Source organism: Notothenia rossii, assembly GCF_949606895.1.
Source record: "Notothenia rossii genome assembly, chromosome: 2".
NCBI classification, from domain to species: Eukaryota; Metazoa; Chordata; class Actinopteri; order Perciformes; family Nototheniidae; genus Notothenia; species Notothenia rossii.
Genome location: NC_136904.1, coordinates 11,311,900 through 11,327,627, shown reverse-complemented (window position 1 = coordinate 11,327,627; position 15,728 = coordinate 11,311,900). Strand labels below are relative to the sequence as shown.

Sequence of the window (15,728 nt, the reverse complement as noted above, 5' to 3'; positions counted from 1 at the left end):
TTATTTTGAGTGAGAAAAAAAAGAAAAAAAAAAGAATATATATATATATATATATATTATTATTGTTGTATGTTTTGTTTCTGACATGTTCAATAAATTGACAGAAAAAAAAGTGGAGGACCAACTGACAGACAAACGCCAAACGGCTGAAAACACCTGACTGAGGGAAAAAGCCCTCGAAAAACAGACAGATTAAAACACCAGTCTCCATCATTTAAACAAGAGAACCTTTATTAAATAATTCATGGTCATATTCCATGAGGTCTCAGTTTGATTTTCCTCATCTCGAAGAAGAGCGAGTAGACCCTTCCTCTGGTTTAGTGTGCATATCAAGGCTGACCTGCATGGCAGGACAGGGGGAGCTGACGGCCTTCCCCAAAACAGATTCAACCAAGTGCTGTTTCCAAATAAGCAGGGACATACACTTCTGAATTGAGAAAGTGAAGTGAAAACCGCCCTGGATTTTAGAGTGCTGAAACTACAAACAACAAAAAACCCGAACCTGCTGATCCTCATACAAACTGCTGATTCTTCAATTTGCATTTAAACTGTGAAACTGCAGTTTACAGAAAAACCCACTGAGAGGACATTTCTATTTGTGTTCAATAATATTGCCGGTATGAGGGCTTGAAAGATTCTACGATCTTAGCTCCCTCAGCTCTTCTCCTCGAGGCAAATGAGTTCACTCTTACTGAAGAAAGGTCTCATTGAAAAAGTGCTTTGTATTGTTCACTCAGTAAATCAAGAACTTGGAGCAGTATATTCACTACACGGGATAGATCCTTAATGTCAAGCTAAACCATGTGAGACAAAAGGTGGGTAAACACTGCATGTTGCAGAATCCTTTGTACAGTGACAGGGCTTTGCATGTCGCTAACAAAGTCTTCTGGTATCAGTCGACATGGGACAGTAGCAACTTTGGTCCTAAGTGCCCTGGAGAGATAGAGGCTACAATGTCCGGTGCAGAAAAGCACACAAGCATTGAGAGAGCGTCCTGTTTTTTAAACTGAGGGCTGGGCAAGAAACTACAATTAGGAACCGTTTAGTAAGAGCATTCAAACCGATGAATATGTTGTGACTATGTATCCACAGTTCGATATACAGTGAGTAAATAGCTGACATGGTGGAAGCTTAGTTGAAAATGTATCTAGCTGGCACTTTCAGTCAAATATATAAGGGCATACATCGGTGGTGAATTACAAAAATGGCAAACAAATTTCTATCACTTTAAATGTAACTGATGGCTCTGCAACTTTTTTTCTTTTCTTCATTTTTTTCTTCAAATAACTGATACACACACACACAACATACAGATTTGACTGTCCGCCAGTGAAAGTGTTTGAGTGGGGAAGTGAAGTAATCCCAAAAGAGGAGTCCCAGACCAGCGTCAACATGTTCAGTGTCTCTGCCCTCAGCAGCAGAGCTAAAGCGTCTCCTCTGACGTGAGTCTCCTTCCAGGCCTCCCATCAGAGTCCTTCAGTTCTGGCTCTTCTGGAAGGAGGCCAAAACTAAAAGTACAAAATAACTCGTCCCCAGTGTCTCCCATAGCCTTGACAACAGCTCTGTCATTTCCTTCTGCCTTGAAGAAAACATGTCCTCTGGTTCATGGCCTCTCAAGGTGTAGCGTAGCTGCTCGTATCCTTCCCAAAGTTGTAATATTCCTCCATGTCATCCATGTTAGCCGTGGTGAGCTTAGTAAGGTTCTGGGAGCCACCATTGTCCATATTGTCTGGTGATGTGAAGTTGAAGTTCTGTCCTTCATACTCCCCCTGGTTATCCATTTCCGGAAGAACTACTGGGAAATACAAAACAGTATTGTTAAATACATTTCACATTCAAACATGTCTCTATGCTAAAGACATTCCTGGGCGAACTTTGGTCATTAAGGTTATAAACCATGTTTCACATTGTTGTGTTGCTTTAAGGTTAATACATATGGGTTGTGGCTTTAAAAATAACATTAACAAAATAATATTATTCATACATTTATGCTACAAAATGTCTGACTTTTATGTATATGGTTAATTAAAGCCTCAGAATTTCAAATCCTAGATAGTTCTCCTTTACTATTCTGATTAAAAAGAGCAACAATGAGCCGATACGTTTTGTGGAACAAAATAGGTCATTTTAATTAAGATTTGAACACTCGAACACTCGAACACTCGAACACTCCTTGTAGCCTGCTTGATTAAGAACTGTGAGGGGGAGATTTAGTGATTCGGGTTTTTTAGGGACTTCCTTCCAGAAGAGCCAGAACTTCAATAATGGTAAACATATTACAAATAAATTAAATGTTGCCTAAAAAAGTGAAAAGCAAAGACAAGCAAGAGGACGTGGATACCACAATGCATGAAACCTGGGGAATGCTTATAATGACATCATATCTTCCAAATAGCAATTGTTCATGTTTTCTTGCCTGTCTGGGAGAAATATGAATTTGTATTTAGAAACAGGAGCATGAAGGGGTCCAATTATATGATATTTACATATTCTGGCTTAGCACACGGATGATTCATTTGAATATAAGGCGTGTGGTGCAGTGGGTAGTGCGTTGGTGTTGGGAACAGGGGGTCACAGGTTCAAACCCCACTGCAGTCAGCACGTCGTTGTGTCCCTGAGACACTTCACCCTAAATTGCTCCTGTGGGGATTGTCCACAGTATTGAGTATGTAAGTTGCTTTGGATAAAAGCGTCTAACAAGTGACATGTAATAAAAACATAGATACAAATCCAACCTCAAAATTAAAACATTCACCACAGACACTGTAGTGTGTCCATCATTTGAATTTGTAGGCATGTGTATCATTTTATAGTTTGGATGTTCGCTTCAAAGCTGTCGAAGCATGCCATAAATGGGTTTACAGTCAGAGGGTCAGTGCTGGGGATTGTGAACAATCTCAGACTTTCAATGAGCCTCCACTCGCTAAATAAGACTTGTCAAATTATATATGTGAGAACACGTGCAGCGGCCTCACCTTGTCCTTCTGGCGAGACTTCCATCCCGTGCTTGACCTTCATGTGCCGGCTGAGGTTCCCCTTCAGGTTGAACTTACTGGTGCAGTAAGGACACTTAAAGGGCTTACTGCCAGCATGGAGGTGCATGTGACCCAGCAGGTTGTACATTCTGTTGAAAGACTTGCCGCACACCTGGAGGGAAATAAAGAAATCACATAAAATACTGACATTGATTGACAAGGACATCAACTCATTTAAAGGTTCACTTTAGGGTAGCTTCTTGCAGTTAGAGATGAAAACATCCTGCCTTATAACGGATGCTTCAAAGCTTAGAGTGAAATTCTCTCCCACACTAATGTGCATTTCAGCGTATTATCCTCCTCACATAATCCTGTTATATTAAATTAAACTGAAAATGCGCCATCACATTTCATTTCACACCAAAATTGATTGGAAAATCTTACACTTCCTCCAATCAATTCGGGCACAATAATATCCTGCATTATATTTGTTACTGTATTTCCACTTGTATATATTTTTGTTACTTTTTATGCTATTTTATTTCCATTTCAGAAGTATTTTTGACTGTTTATTTCTTGTGTCTTAATTTCTCTTATGTACAATGCCTTGTTTTTTATGCTACTGAAACGCAAACATTTCCCAAATTGGGATCAACAAAGTGTCTGTCTGTGTGTCTGTGTGTCTGTCTGTGTGTCTGTGTGTCTGTGTGTCTGTGTCTCTGTGTGTCTGTGTGTCTGTCTGTCTGTGTGTCTGTGTGTCTGTGTGTCTGTGTGTCTGTGTGTCTGTGTGTCTGTGTGTCTGTCTGTGTGTCTGTGTGTCTGTGTGTCTGTGTGTCTGTCTGTCTGTGTGTCTGTGTGTCTTTGTGTCTGTCTGTCTGTGTGTCTGTGTGTCTGTGTGTCTGTGTGTCTGTGTGTCTGTGTGTCTGTGTGTCTGTCTGTCTGTGTGTCTGTGTGTCTGTCTGTCTGTCTGTCTGTCTGTCTGTCTGTCTGTCTGTGTGTCTGTGTGTCTGTCTGTCTGCCTGTCTGCCTGTCTGTCTGTCCATCTATACTCTCTTGTATCCACTTCCACCACTCACCTTGCATTTGAATGGCTTCACAGGCAGGTGGACGATCATGTGGGTCTTCAGGGTCTGTTTCTGGATGAAGCTCTTGAAGCAGACGTGACACTGGAAGGGTCTGACGCTGTTGTGGATCAGCATGTGTCTCTTCAGGTTGGCCGACAGGGTGAACTCTCGGGAACACACGTCACACTTGTGGCCTTTCACCCCCTGCGGAGTCCAAACAGAAAGAAAATAGTTAATCCAGGTCCAATCCAAGTAATCCAGGGATCATTTCTAAACATCCATGAGCATATCGCAAACAGTAACAGCTCAAATGTAATTCTGCACATTTTTCATGGTGCCTTTTTGTCAAAATGAAGGCTAAAAAAACATAGCACACTGTGTAACCCATCATCATGGCAACAATATAACTTCCTGTTGTTTTCACTCCAAAGCATCATGGGATTCCAAAGCATTGAGATATGGTACAAGTAGTAAGATAAGGAACAATATTAGGAGGGACAAAATCCAATAATATGAACTGTTGTTTCATGTTGTCCCCCCAATATAGAGGTTTTACATAACTGCACTATCAACAGGGTTCTTATATCTCTGAAACTCCTATCTTATTTTATTTTGGGGGCACTGGTCTCTGAGTAGGCCCCAAGCATTTCACTTTGAAAACAACTGGCTTATCAACTGTAAGGTAGTATCTGATTTGATCTTCAACAAGGAAGGAATAACAGCTTAGAGCAGAGGGCTATGAAGGCAAACCAACCGGTTGTCCGGGATGTCAGTGACAGTTTTAAAATAATATCGTAACGACATTCACATCCTGCCAGTGGGATGGTTCTCATTTGTTTGATGATATCAACATCTATGGCAGCCATTTTGAAGTGTACCACAATAAATTACTTTAAGTACAGAGAAAGAAAGAAATCCTAAACGACTCATCTTTATTTGGTTCTTGTAAAATCGACCACATGCGACAGGACATGTATAAGCATTGAGCGGCAGCCGGAGAAGCAGAAAACATCTACAGCCCTGAGGCTTGTCAGCTGCTACACCACACACTCTGTCTTTGATGTCAGCACACACAGCAATTGGTTTGGATAAATGTATTCTGGTTTATTGAGGAGAACAACTATGCATTACAGGTCGCCAGTGGGTGAAGTGACTGTGTGTTTGTATAAGCAGAGAAATCTGGCTGACTGTCAGTCCCCCCCCCAATGTGTGCAAAACAAATGTGTAGTGTCGCTGTTTTCCACCAGGGGGAGCAGTGAACAGACTCCAGGCTTAAATACAAGAGAATATTCTCCCCACTGAGAATACCGCTCTCCCATTGTCATGATGACTGTGGCTTAGTGTTTTTGTTCTCTCGAAAGTAATCAAATTTAGATAAATCCTCTGGAATTCAGAATTTCTTTTGTCACTGTGTGATTTCTATTAGAAACTCTATCTATCCACTGCTCTATCTATACGAGGAAGTTAAAGGTCTGGTAGAAAAATACCTCATCCAGATGGAGATTGTGGTTTGGGAATAGAAATGTCAAGATGTCACATGTCATGTATTTTAGTACGACCTCAAACTGAATAATTGGTGAAAAGATAGTCCTGTAAGAATAAGTAATGCATTGTGATCTCTGTGTCACCTTCTCTCTCTTCCCTACCTGTGTGAGCGACTAATTGTGTGTCGAACACACAGGGGGGCATGTGCAATTACAGGCATTTCATTCAGATGAAACTATAATGAGGAGTACATGAAGAGGCTCAGTATTGCGATTTTACAGAATCAAATAGTTGTGACAAAGCAGCACCGAACCAACATATCTATTCCTGTCATTTCCTTCATCAAACATTTGATGGGGATTTATCTTGCAACAGATTTGTCCTTATTTGTTAACATGACACACTTCTTCAAAGCAAGATACTCCATTCTCCCCAGGACACTGCCTGGAGCTTATTGACTAGAGAAAGGGTGAGTGACTGTACACAGGCACATTTCCTGCTTATTAGCCCTCCAACAATAAATGGGTTTTAACAAGGATAGGAAAAATATGGAAAAAAGTCTGTCCTTGATTTGGGATGTTTTGCCGTTTACACTCACGTCTATGCTGCCGGACCCCGAATAAGTTTTAGTTACAATACAAGTCTGAAATAAGACACACAGTAGGTAAAGACAGAAGATGAACAGAGGGTGTGTGTGTGTGATTGCTTTTGTATTCTTCTTAGGGCTAGGCAATACAAGGAAAATCATATATCCCTTCAATGTTGACGAAATACCTCAATATAGATAATGTGACCGTATTGCAGGGTTGACCAATGAACATTTAGATAAAGTTTGATATCAGTAATGTGGATAGAAGTATTCATCTCAGAAAAATATATCACTTTTTTGTTATGCATCCTTAAAGCCAGGAAAGGATATTACTATATCTCAAAAAATACGATACATATTATCACAATTTCAATGACTTTACCCAGCCATAACTCTACTCTCCTTTTCTTTTACATTGCAAAAAGAAAACCCTCCACAGTCTGATTATCAATGCAGGAAATATTTATAGAATGATTTTAACAATAGCAGTCAGGAAGTCAGGGCATGAGAGGTGTCAGTACCTTGTGTGTGAGCGAGTGCTGACGGAGGTGGTGGAGCTGCACAAACTCCAGGCCGCACTGGGAGCAGGTGTAAGGCCTCGGGCTCTGGTGCTTCAGCAGGTGGTTCTGGAGCTGGCTGCGGTACGCAAACGACTTGTTGCACTCGGTGCACTGGAAGGTGTGTGGCCCCTGGTGGCTGGTCTGGTGGCGTTTGAGGTGGGCGTAGGTGGGGAACTCCATGCCGCACTGCGAGCACACATGGCATCGCCCACGCTCGTGCTTCACCTCGTGGGCCCGCAGCTCGCTGGGGTAGGCGAAGCCGCGGCGGCAGAAGCGGCAGCTGTAGGGCTTGATGTCGGTGTGTTGGAGCATGTGTCGTTTCAGGTGGCTGGTCTGAGTGAAGCCCTTCTTGCAGACGGTGCACTTGTGCGGCCGCGTTCCCTGGTGGGTCAGCAGGTGGGTTTGAAGGTGACTGGGCTGCTTGAAGAGCTTCCCGCAGTTCGGACAGGCGTGCGGTTTGATGCCGTTGTGGCCCAGGATGTGCGTGACCAGGTTGTACTTGGAGGTGTACGATTTGTCACACATGCGGCACTTCCAGCGCTTCAGACCGTCCCCCACGTCCACGCAGTAAGACTCGTCGATCTGGATGTTGATGTCCAGCCGGTCCACTCTGCGGCCGCCGTGCCGACGAGGAGGCTGGGGGTGTGGAGGCGGCTGGTGCTGCGCCGCCGTGTTCCCGTCCGTCCACATCATGTTCTGGCTGCTGTCCTCGTACTCGCTCGGCATGCTCATTTCCGCCGAATCATAGCTGCCCACTTCACTGGTCTGGAAGTAGCTGCTGATGGCCTCCTCCTGCTGCGTGGGCTTCATCATGTTGTTCACCGGGTGTTCCACCTCTTCCTCCTCCTCCCTGCCACCTCGACCGTGGGCCCCCATCGGGCGCTGGCCCTGCAGCCCTCTGTGGCCCTGCTCCCCTCCTCTGTGGCCCACCTGAGGGGGAGGAGGGTGAACGTGTGCGTTGGCTTGCGTCTGGTTGGTTACATCCCGCTCACACTCTACACAGTTCTTGTTGGTGCCTCTGAGCGTGGCCGGGTCCACTTGTACTAATCCGCCTCTGGGAGCCATATTGTTCAGCATGTGGACACAGGAGGGCATCCCAGAGTTCACCACTTCCCCTTTCACATGTGACGTGGAAATGTCAGCGCCTTGAAGGCTGTGGCGATCGGGACCCACCATTTTTGTGTCGGGGTGTTGAGGGGGCCCCTGCTGCCACCTCCTCTGACTGCAGCTGGGTTGCATCTGTCCTTCTTCTCCCAAGTTGTCTCCGAGGTAATCTCCGTTGGCTCCGATAAGCTGGTCTGCGTACTCGTAGTCGACTCCTTCTACTGTCGGTGCGGGGGACTCTTTGGGCTCGCCGGTGTAGAAGCCGTTGGGTGCAATGGTGGCGCCAAACACTTCATTCTGGGAGATGAGACCTAGCACGGCAGCCTGGGCCAGGGACAGCACAACCACTGGATCTGTCTGTGTGCCTATGTCCACCAGCCTGGCCATTACCTTGGGCTCACATCTACCCAGGCGCCGGCTCGCCTCCTCCTGGAACAGAGAGACAAGCAAAGACAAGACATCAGTACTGCAAGGAAGAAAATATAAATCTGATTAAAGAGATATAGTCAGTCAAACTTAGTTGTTCAGAATCATCTATGGTAAGATATTTTTAGAAAAAGAATGAAACCAAGGTTCTTATTTCTATCAGCGTTTTAAGTTGCATCGTCGGCAAGAAGGGTTTCACCGAAACGAGCCACCTGAAACATCTGATTGTTGTTTCACCGAATCTCTCAATTGATAACTTGCAAAAAGCACAACATTGTCGACACATAGGACACTTAGGATACCACTACATGGTCTATAATACGAACCAAGACCGCAAAGTAATGACAATAATTTACCAAGAGACAAACTACTGCAAACTGTCCTCCAACGAGAATGTGTCCTTCACCAAAGTGATCTGATGAAGACAAAAAGGTGTCGTAGGTCATCGTCCAATCAGAGCGTCACTTTGAGTCGGTTTTCAAGGAGGAAGGAAGGAGAAAAACACTATTTTTATTCTAAGGAGCCCCTTATTGCATCACAAGGAAGGAAAAACAAAGGAAGCAGAGAACATTTCCTCCTGCAGCGACTAACCTCATCACAAATCAATGCTAAGTAAACCTGAATCAGGACTGTCTTAAGGCACAGTGACTGAGACGCTGGAGCTATGAAAGACACCACCATCCTAATCCAGCGTGTTAACCATGTATGGCTTGTGTGTGTGTGTGTGTGTGTGTGTGTGTGTGTGTGTGTGTGTGTGTGTGTGTGTGTGTGTGTGTGTGTGTGTGTGTGTGTGTGTGTGGAGAATTAGATGGCCTATTGATCTACACACAGCACATATGCAAGTGCAAGTGGAGAAAAAGAGGAAGAAAAAACGGAGTTAGATTAAGAAATATAAAAAAGAATGGAAAAGCAGAAAGGGAGACAAAAAACATGGGAGAGCAGAGAGAGAACAGAGGGGGAGAAAGAGGAAAAGGCAGAGACAGAGGGAGGGAGGGAGAAGAGAGAGCTTAGAGCAGGCAATCGTCTAGTGGAGGGGAGGGGGGAGAGGGGGGAAAGGAAAAAGGAAAGGTAGAGAGAGAGTAAAGGAGAGATAAGGAGGAGGGGTGGGTGAGGAGGAGAGGAGGAGGAAGGCTGAGAGAGAAAGAGAGAGACACTGGAGAGGAAGGGGAGGGGAGTGAAAGAGTGAGAGGGTGAGTGTAAGGCAGCAGTCAAAAGAGAGCAAGAGGCAGAAAGGGAAAGAAAGATATGTAGAGACAGACAGAGAGAGGGGGAGGTAGGGAGAGAGAGAGAGACAGAGAGAGAGAGAGAGAGGGAGGGAGAGAGGGAGATGCAGTGAGCAACCAGAAGGAGAAATGAAATGACAAAATGAAAGCCAGACAGAATGAAAGATATACAAAAAAGAGAAAGGAAGAAGAGTTGAAAAAGGCGAATGGAGTTGAAGCCAGACGTAATTCCCAATTAGTGAGGAAGATGAATCTGCAAATGGCAACTTTAAAAACAAACTACAGAGAAGCATCTCAGCCAGCAGCTCTCCTCTCAGCTGTGAGTGTCATCGTCACAGAAACGACCACGAGCTACGAGCGAGAGCCGATGAACTCACCGCGCTCCTCTTGCTGTGAGGTTTCAGGTGCTTTAAGGATCTCATTCTTCACTGGAGTGTTGAGTGAGAACGGGCTACGTTCGCCTCCTATTTATACGTGAGGGATGAGAGGAGGCGGGGCTTACTTGGCCCGCCTCCAACCCTCTTCTTTTTCTTCAACACAGTTTCATTTTTGGTCGCACAAACATAAACCAGACACAAACAAACAAACGACGAATCAGCATGTGGGGAGTAGATTTAAAATAAACAAACAAGCAGCTTTGTAATGATTGGCTGGCACTTGGCTCCTTGGTAGTGTCATGATAAGTGGGCACCTCAAACATTTAAAAAACTCAAATGAAATGCACATCATATCAGTGTGCAACGATGGACCCTCCAGGCTGGCTCGCCTCACTCGACATCTCCGTCTGTCATTCTTTGTCTTTGTTTCTGCCTCTCTTCCTGTAGCTCTATTTATTACAGAGTCCCTTTCTGTTCACCCCAATGCATATCTCTCTCTCTCTCTCTCTCTCTCTCTCTCTCTCTCTCTCTCTCTCTCTCTCTCTCTCTCTCTCTCTCTCTCTCTCTCTCTCTCATCAAGTGAGGTTTATGAGTAGGGAAAAGTGTTTGAAGATTGTTTCATGCACGGACTCGGATGCAAGTGTGTGATAGGGAGAGGGAAAGAGGACGAGAAAGAGATGGAAGGTGACTGACAAGGAGAGGAGCGAATAAAAGAGGGAGAAGATGGAGAGGAAGAGGAAGGAAAGAATACTGAAAGAAAAGAGAGGGGAGGGGTGGATGGGAGACAGAAAAAAAGAGAGAGAGAAGGAGACAGAGGGGGATGGGAAGAGTGGAGCAGAATGCGGTAAAAGAATAAGAAGAAATGGAAGACGGATGAAGGGAAAGAAGCAGGAGGAATGAAGGTAAAGAGAGAGAATAAGAGGTATTGCGCTGCTGTTGATGATGAAGCTAATCTTCCTCTCTCCTTCCTTCAACCCCCACACACAAATGAAACCAGGTTCGAGGTTCGAGTGAGGAAAAACTTAAATCTCTTTTCACATCATCTGGTGGTGACAAGCTAAATTAGGGAAAGCACAGAGATGAGACGATGACAACGGTGGCCTGAGAGTCCAAAAAGGTCAAGCACATCCTGCCAATGACGAAACGAAAACAAAAGCTTCAAACTATGGAAGCAGGAGACACGTCTGTGATCAAAACTGACCAACACAGCATGCCTTTCAACTAAACGCCTTGTTCTTATGAACTGGAAAGTCAGAAAGCCTAACTGCTTCAATTTAAATAGATGGCTGGAGGACTTCCTAAACATCTTATGTATGGAAGAAGCTGCTTCCTCCCTGTTATACTTGGTTAAGCCAGACAACAGGCTTTGGGATAAGATAAGGGCTTTCCTGGACTCAAACCATCTCGGCTGTCAACAATAAATATAATAATATATATTAATAAATAAATATAAATAAAGAGAAATGAGGTATGAAGAAATAACGGTAATAATAATGAAAGAAGTGAAATTAAATGGGAAATGGATGAATAGGTGAATTAATCATAAGAGAAAGAGATGTGTGTGTGTGTATATGTACATATGTGTGCATATATATATATATATATATATATATATATATATATATGTATTTATTTGACTATTTATTTACCTATTAAACAATTAAATATACCTATATTATGAAGCAGATCATGTATAAATACAACGCCATGTGCATACATCAAATGTAACTGACACTGTAATCCCCCTGCCCCCCACCCTTCATGTTGTGTCCTGTCCTACTTGTGATGTATGTGAGCCATGTCCTTGTCCGTGTGTTTTTATCTTTTGAAAATGTTTAATAAAATATAAATGTTAAAAAAAAAAAAACTGACCAACACTTCCTTCAAAGAAAGGAATTGACCACCTTCATTCAAGATGTCTTTGCAAAACTGACTCGGTGTAAACACATGTTTGGACTCAAGAAAGGGTGCGAACAGACAAGCAAAGAGCTCATTTATTCAGCTGGAGTTCCCTGAGACGATGCGAGTCAATGAAAGCTGCCAAGAGTGAATGGTTGGTTGATTCTAATTGTAGATGCTGTTTGTCATTTCGTTGAAGGTGAGTTCTCTCTGCAACATGTTGTATAGCCACAGCATTACAATCCAAGAAGTGACCCTCATTCAAAGAGAATGCACCTTCTCATGGCCCAGAGCAAACTACAGTACAGTCCAGCTACAGTCGGAGCTATCCTCTGATTTGAATTGAGATGTGCAGAACAGCCCTGTGTTTCAAATGGCCCGGACAGCTTCTGTTTTTTAGTATGGCCCATTTTCAAGCTAGAGTAAGTGTACTCCCATGGGAGATACAGTGAAACACTTTGACTCTACGTGTTAAAGAACCGCCAAATGGTTCAACAAATGAAAAGGCATGTATCAGAAAGCAATGATGTGAGGATCAGATCAAAATCTATGAGATAAACTTAGTCTAGATAACAACAATAAACAAAAGAACATTCTGTAAATGTCATACATATGAGATAAATAAAAATAAAAACACTAATTAGGTTTGGGAGATCCGAATTGTAGCTTGAAACATATCTTTTTGATGATGGTTGATTCTTGGACTTTTGGCTCAATGGGCTCTATACATTATAGGAACTTTTCTGACTACATTTTGAATTGACAGAGATACAATTATCAGCATGTTTAAGACTAAGAAACACTTCGGGGTTCCCTGTCTTTTGGTTTATTTTACGAATGTTTTTAAACTAAATGTGTCATATTGGAGTATGCATAAAGAAATACTGCAGGATCTGAGACATGACAAGCGGGGGTGCCTTTGTTCTACTTCAATGATTTCAATGTTTTCGTCTACAAAATGAAAACTTTCAGCAAACGTTTTACATTCTCTGTGGACAATCTACCTTAAATAGTTTATTTTGCATTGTTCTGCTGTAAACTCTTAATGAAAACTTATTATTTGAACTGTTGCAGAAGTTCCTATTTTCTTTAAACTGATCAAAGCCCATCAGATAAATACAGTTTGACATAAATGGATATTTTGTAATGCAGCTACACAGCATGCCTAGGGGTAGGGCTGCTCGATTATGGCAACAATCATAATCTCGATTATTTGGGTCAATAATTGATATCACGATTATTAAAAACAATTATCCATTTACTTTGAAAACATCAATTTATTGGAGAAAAAAAATGTGACCAGTATGTTTTTAACAGTTGATTACCCTGAACTTTAAGTATAACTCAACTGAACAACAAATCCAAAAAAATGTAATAAAAAAAAAAAGTAATAATAATAATAAAAAAAGAATCGTTTTATTTCGATTACGTTGTTTTCGTAATCGTTGCAAGCCATAATCGTAATTGCGATTAAATATGATTAGTTCACAGCTAGGGGTGTGACTTACATTTCTCAACTGGAAGAACTCCTGATCCCTTGGGTTCCTGAGAACTCTTTAGTTCTCATGAACTAAGTACAGATCGCGTTCACACCGGAAATTAGTTCCTGGGGGTGGATTAGGCAAATGAAGCTGCTGACTTCACTTCTTCTTCTTCTGCTTTGGGTTTACTGGCAGGCCGCAAACAACTTCACGCCGTATACTGCCGCCCAAAATCCCCGGACGGAAGTCCCCGGAGTTGGGGACTGGCTTCAGTAGAAGCTGCTGGGAGGTAAAAAAAGGTTCTCTAGAACTAATTTAGTTCCTGGGACTTTTTGGTGTGAACGCAACTAAATCGTAGTTTCCAGGAACCTTTGTGTGTGTGAAGAGTACTTGGTGTGAACGCGCCTATAGGGTCAAAGAGTAAGTCGATTAAACAAATTAAATTATCAAGCACAATGGCAAAACAATATCAGGTTAAAGCTTATAAAATGAGGACTTTCTGCTTTTCTTTGTTTTACATTTATTTTTAGGATTTTAAATTGTTGGTTGGAAAAACACATACGTATATGCTACATGACATCACTTTGAAAAGGTGACATTTTTTTACATTTTGTGGAATTAATAATTACTGTGAGTTGTAGCATTAATTAAAAAAAAAAGATTTGTACTTAATTATTTAATCATGGCAATAGAAAGTGAACTCAAACGATAAGATTGCACGAAAATTAGTTTTCTCAAAAAGTGTCGATTGGATGTCTCTTGACAAAATGCGACTTGGGAGTTGTAGTTGACTTCTTGAACCATGTTTTTTTATGTACACAGTCTTGGACCTTTGACTTTTGTATCAAAGAACCAAACAGTATGGTCTTTAGGAGATTAGTATGAGACTACTTTTACTTTCTCAGATCGTACCCAACCCAAGCAGCAACACTTTTACCTGCAGTTAAACTTCAACATGCATCAGACTGCAGGTAAGGAGTCCATCCCGTCTGTGCCGCTGAAAGGTGAGGCCGCCCGTCACCTGGTTCCTCTAGTTTACATTCCTGAAAAGACGATGACTGTCATTTGCGGTTCCTTTGTAGCTCGGCCAGTTAGCCACTTGTTGAACACGGACAAACAGCACCGGCATGTCGGAGTAAACAGCTGGCTCTGGGGAAGATTGCTAAAGGAGGAAGGCTTTTATATTTGGGGTAATGTGAATAACAGAGGCCAGGGAAAAGCACCACGGACGGGTTGAATAAGAAACAAACATGTTGTGATGGGGATAGAGAGATGAAGCTTTATTGTAGAATCCGAACAGTTTCTAACCCTAATGTGTTTTTGAGCGATAGAAATATATATTTTTTTAATAAAGTTTGTATTAGAAATGTCATAGGGGACGAGTGTGATGAACAACAGGATAGAGAGAACATGGAGGAAAGAGAGAGAAAGGGAAACGGCAGAGGACAAAATGGGGGCGTAATAGAGGAAGCAGAGAGAGAAAGAGAGAGAGAACAGATGATTGCACGGAATGAAAGAGGGATTGAATGGGGAGGGAGGGGAGGAGATAAAGAGAACAGGGACGGGAGGGGGAGTGAGCGAGTGAGCGAGTGAGGGAGTGAGGGAGTGAGGGAGAGAAATGGTGGAGTGAGTGAGAGGGAAGTAGAGAGAGAAAATGAGAGGCAGCAGTGGGGGAGGGGAGGATGTGGAGGGAGAGCAAGCAAGAGAAAGAGAGAGACAGAGAAAAGAGGGAGAGAGAGAGAGATGGGGCAGGGAGCAACGTGAGAGCAAGACAGAGAGAGGGAGGGAGAGAGAGAGGAGAGGGAGAGAGAGAGAGATGGGGCAGTGTGCAACGTGAGAGAGGGGGAGAGCGAGAGGAGAGGGAGGGGTAAAGCGTGATGGTAACCGAGAGCAATAGACAGAAAGGGAGGGAGAGAGGAGGAAAGGGGAACAGAAAGGGAGAGAGAAAGAGACAGAGAGAAAAAGGGGGGGATGGGAAGAGAGCTGGAGAGAGAAAAACAGAAAGAAGGAGCACAAAAAAAATAGGGAGTGAGCGAGGGAGAAGGAAAGCTCAAAAATCTCGCTCTATTTGGTGGTTTCAAAAACATGGCTGCAGCAAGAAAAGAAAAAGAAGAATGGCAGTGTTGGTTTTTACAAACACACACACACACACACACACACACACACACACACACACACACACACACACACACACACACACACACACACACACACACACACACACACACACACACACACACACACACACACACACACACACACACACACACACACACACACACACACACACACACACACACACACACACACACACACAGCTGACCAATGTAAGGTTAACACTGCTCCATTTTACTGTGAGGTGGTCCTCTTCCTACAAGGCTCAATGTTGAGTACAACAAATATTTGGGTCAATTGTATTTTAACCCAGATAATGACCTTTATTGCGGAGGTTTTTAAAGGGGCCATCCCCTCTGACACTACCAACACGCTCCTCATCTCCTCCTGGTTTTCTAGATATTCAATCATGTCATTTTTGGGCTATACG

At 43.1% G+C, this 15,728-nt stretch overlaps 1 protein-coding gene across 6 annotated transcripts in view; it reads right to left on the bottom strand.

The window, feature by feature from the left end:
* Positions 1-210: 210 nt before the first annotated feature.
* LOC307028200 (uncharacterized protein) overlaps positions 211-15,728 on the bottom strand; it is a 31,307-nt gene continuing 15,789 nt past the window's right edge. For 2 of the 6 annotated variants that reach the window (XM_079663019.1, XM_079663017.1), the window contains exons 2-5: positions 6,635-8,206; positions 4,052-4,243; positions 2,976-3,147; positions 211-1,795 (exon numbers count right to left, since the gene is read on the bottom strand). In XM_079663019.1, the coding sequence (XP_079519145.1) occupies positions 1,614-1,795; positions 2,976-3,147; positions 4,052-4,243; positions 6,635-8,164 (2,076 nt within the window). In that variant the 5' untranslated portion in view covers positions 8,165-8,206 and the 3' untranslated portion in view covers positions 211-1,613. Of the gene's footprint in view, positions 1,796-2,975; positions 3,148-4,051; positions 4,244-6,634; positions 8,207-8,559; positions 8,619-9,803; positions 9,864-14,120; positions 14,253-15,728 lie in introns of those variants that run through there. The other 4 variants (XM_079663020.1, XM_079663021.1, XM_079663022.1 and 1 more) reach the window with 4 other exon arrangements.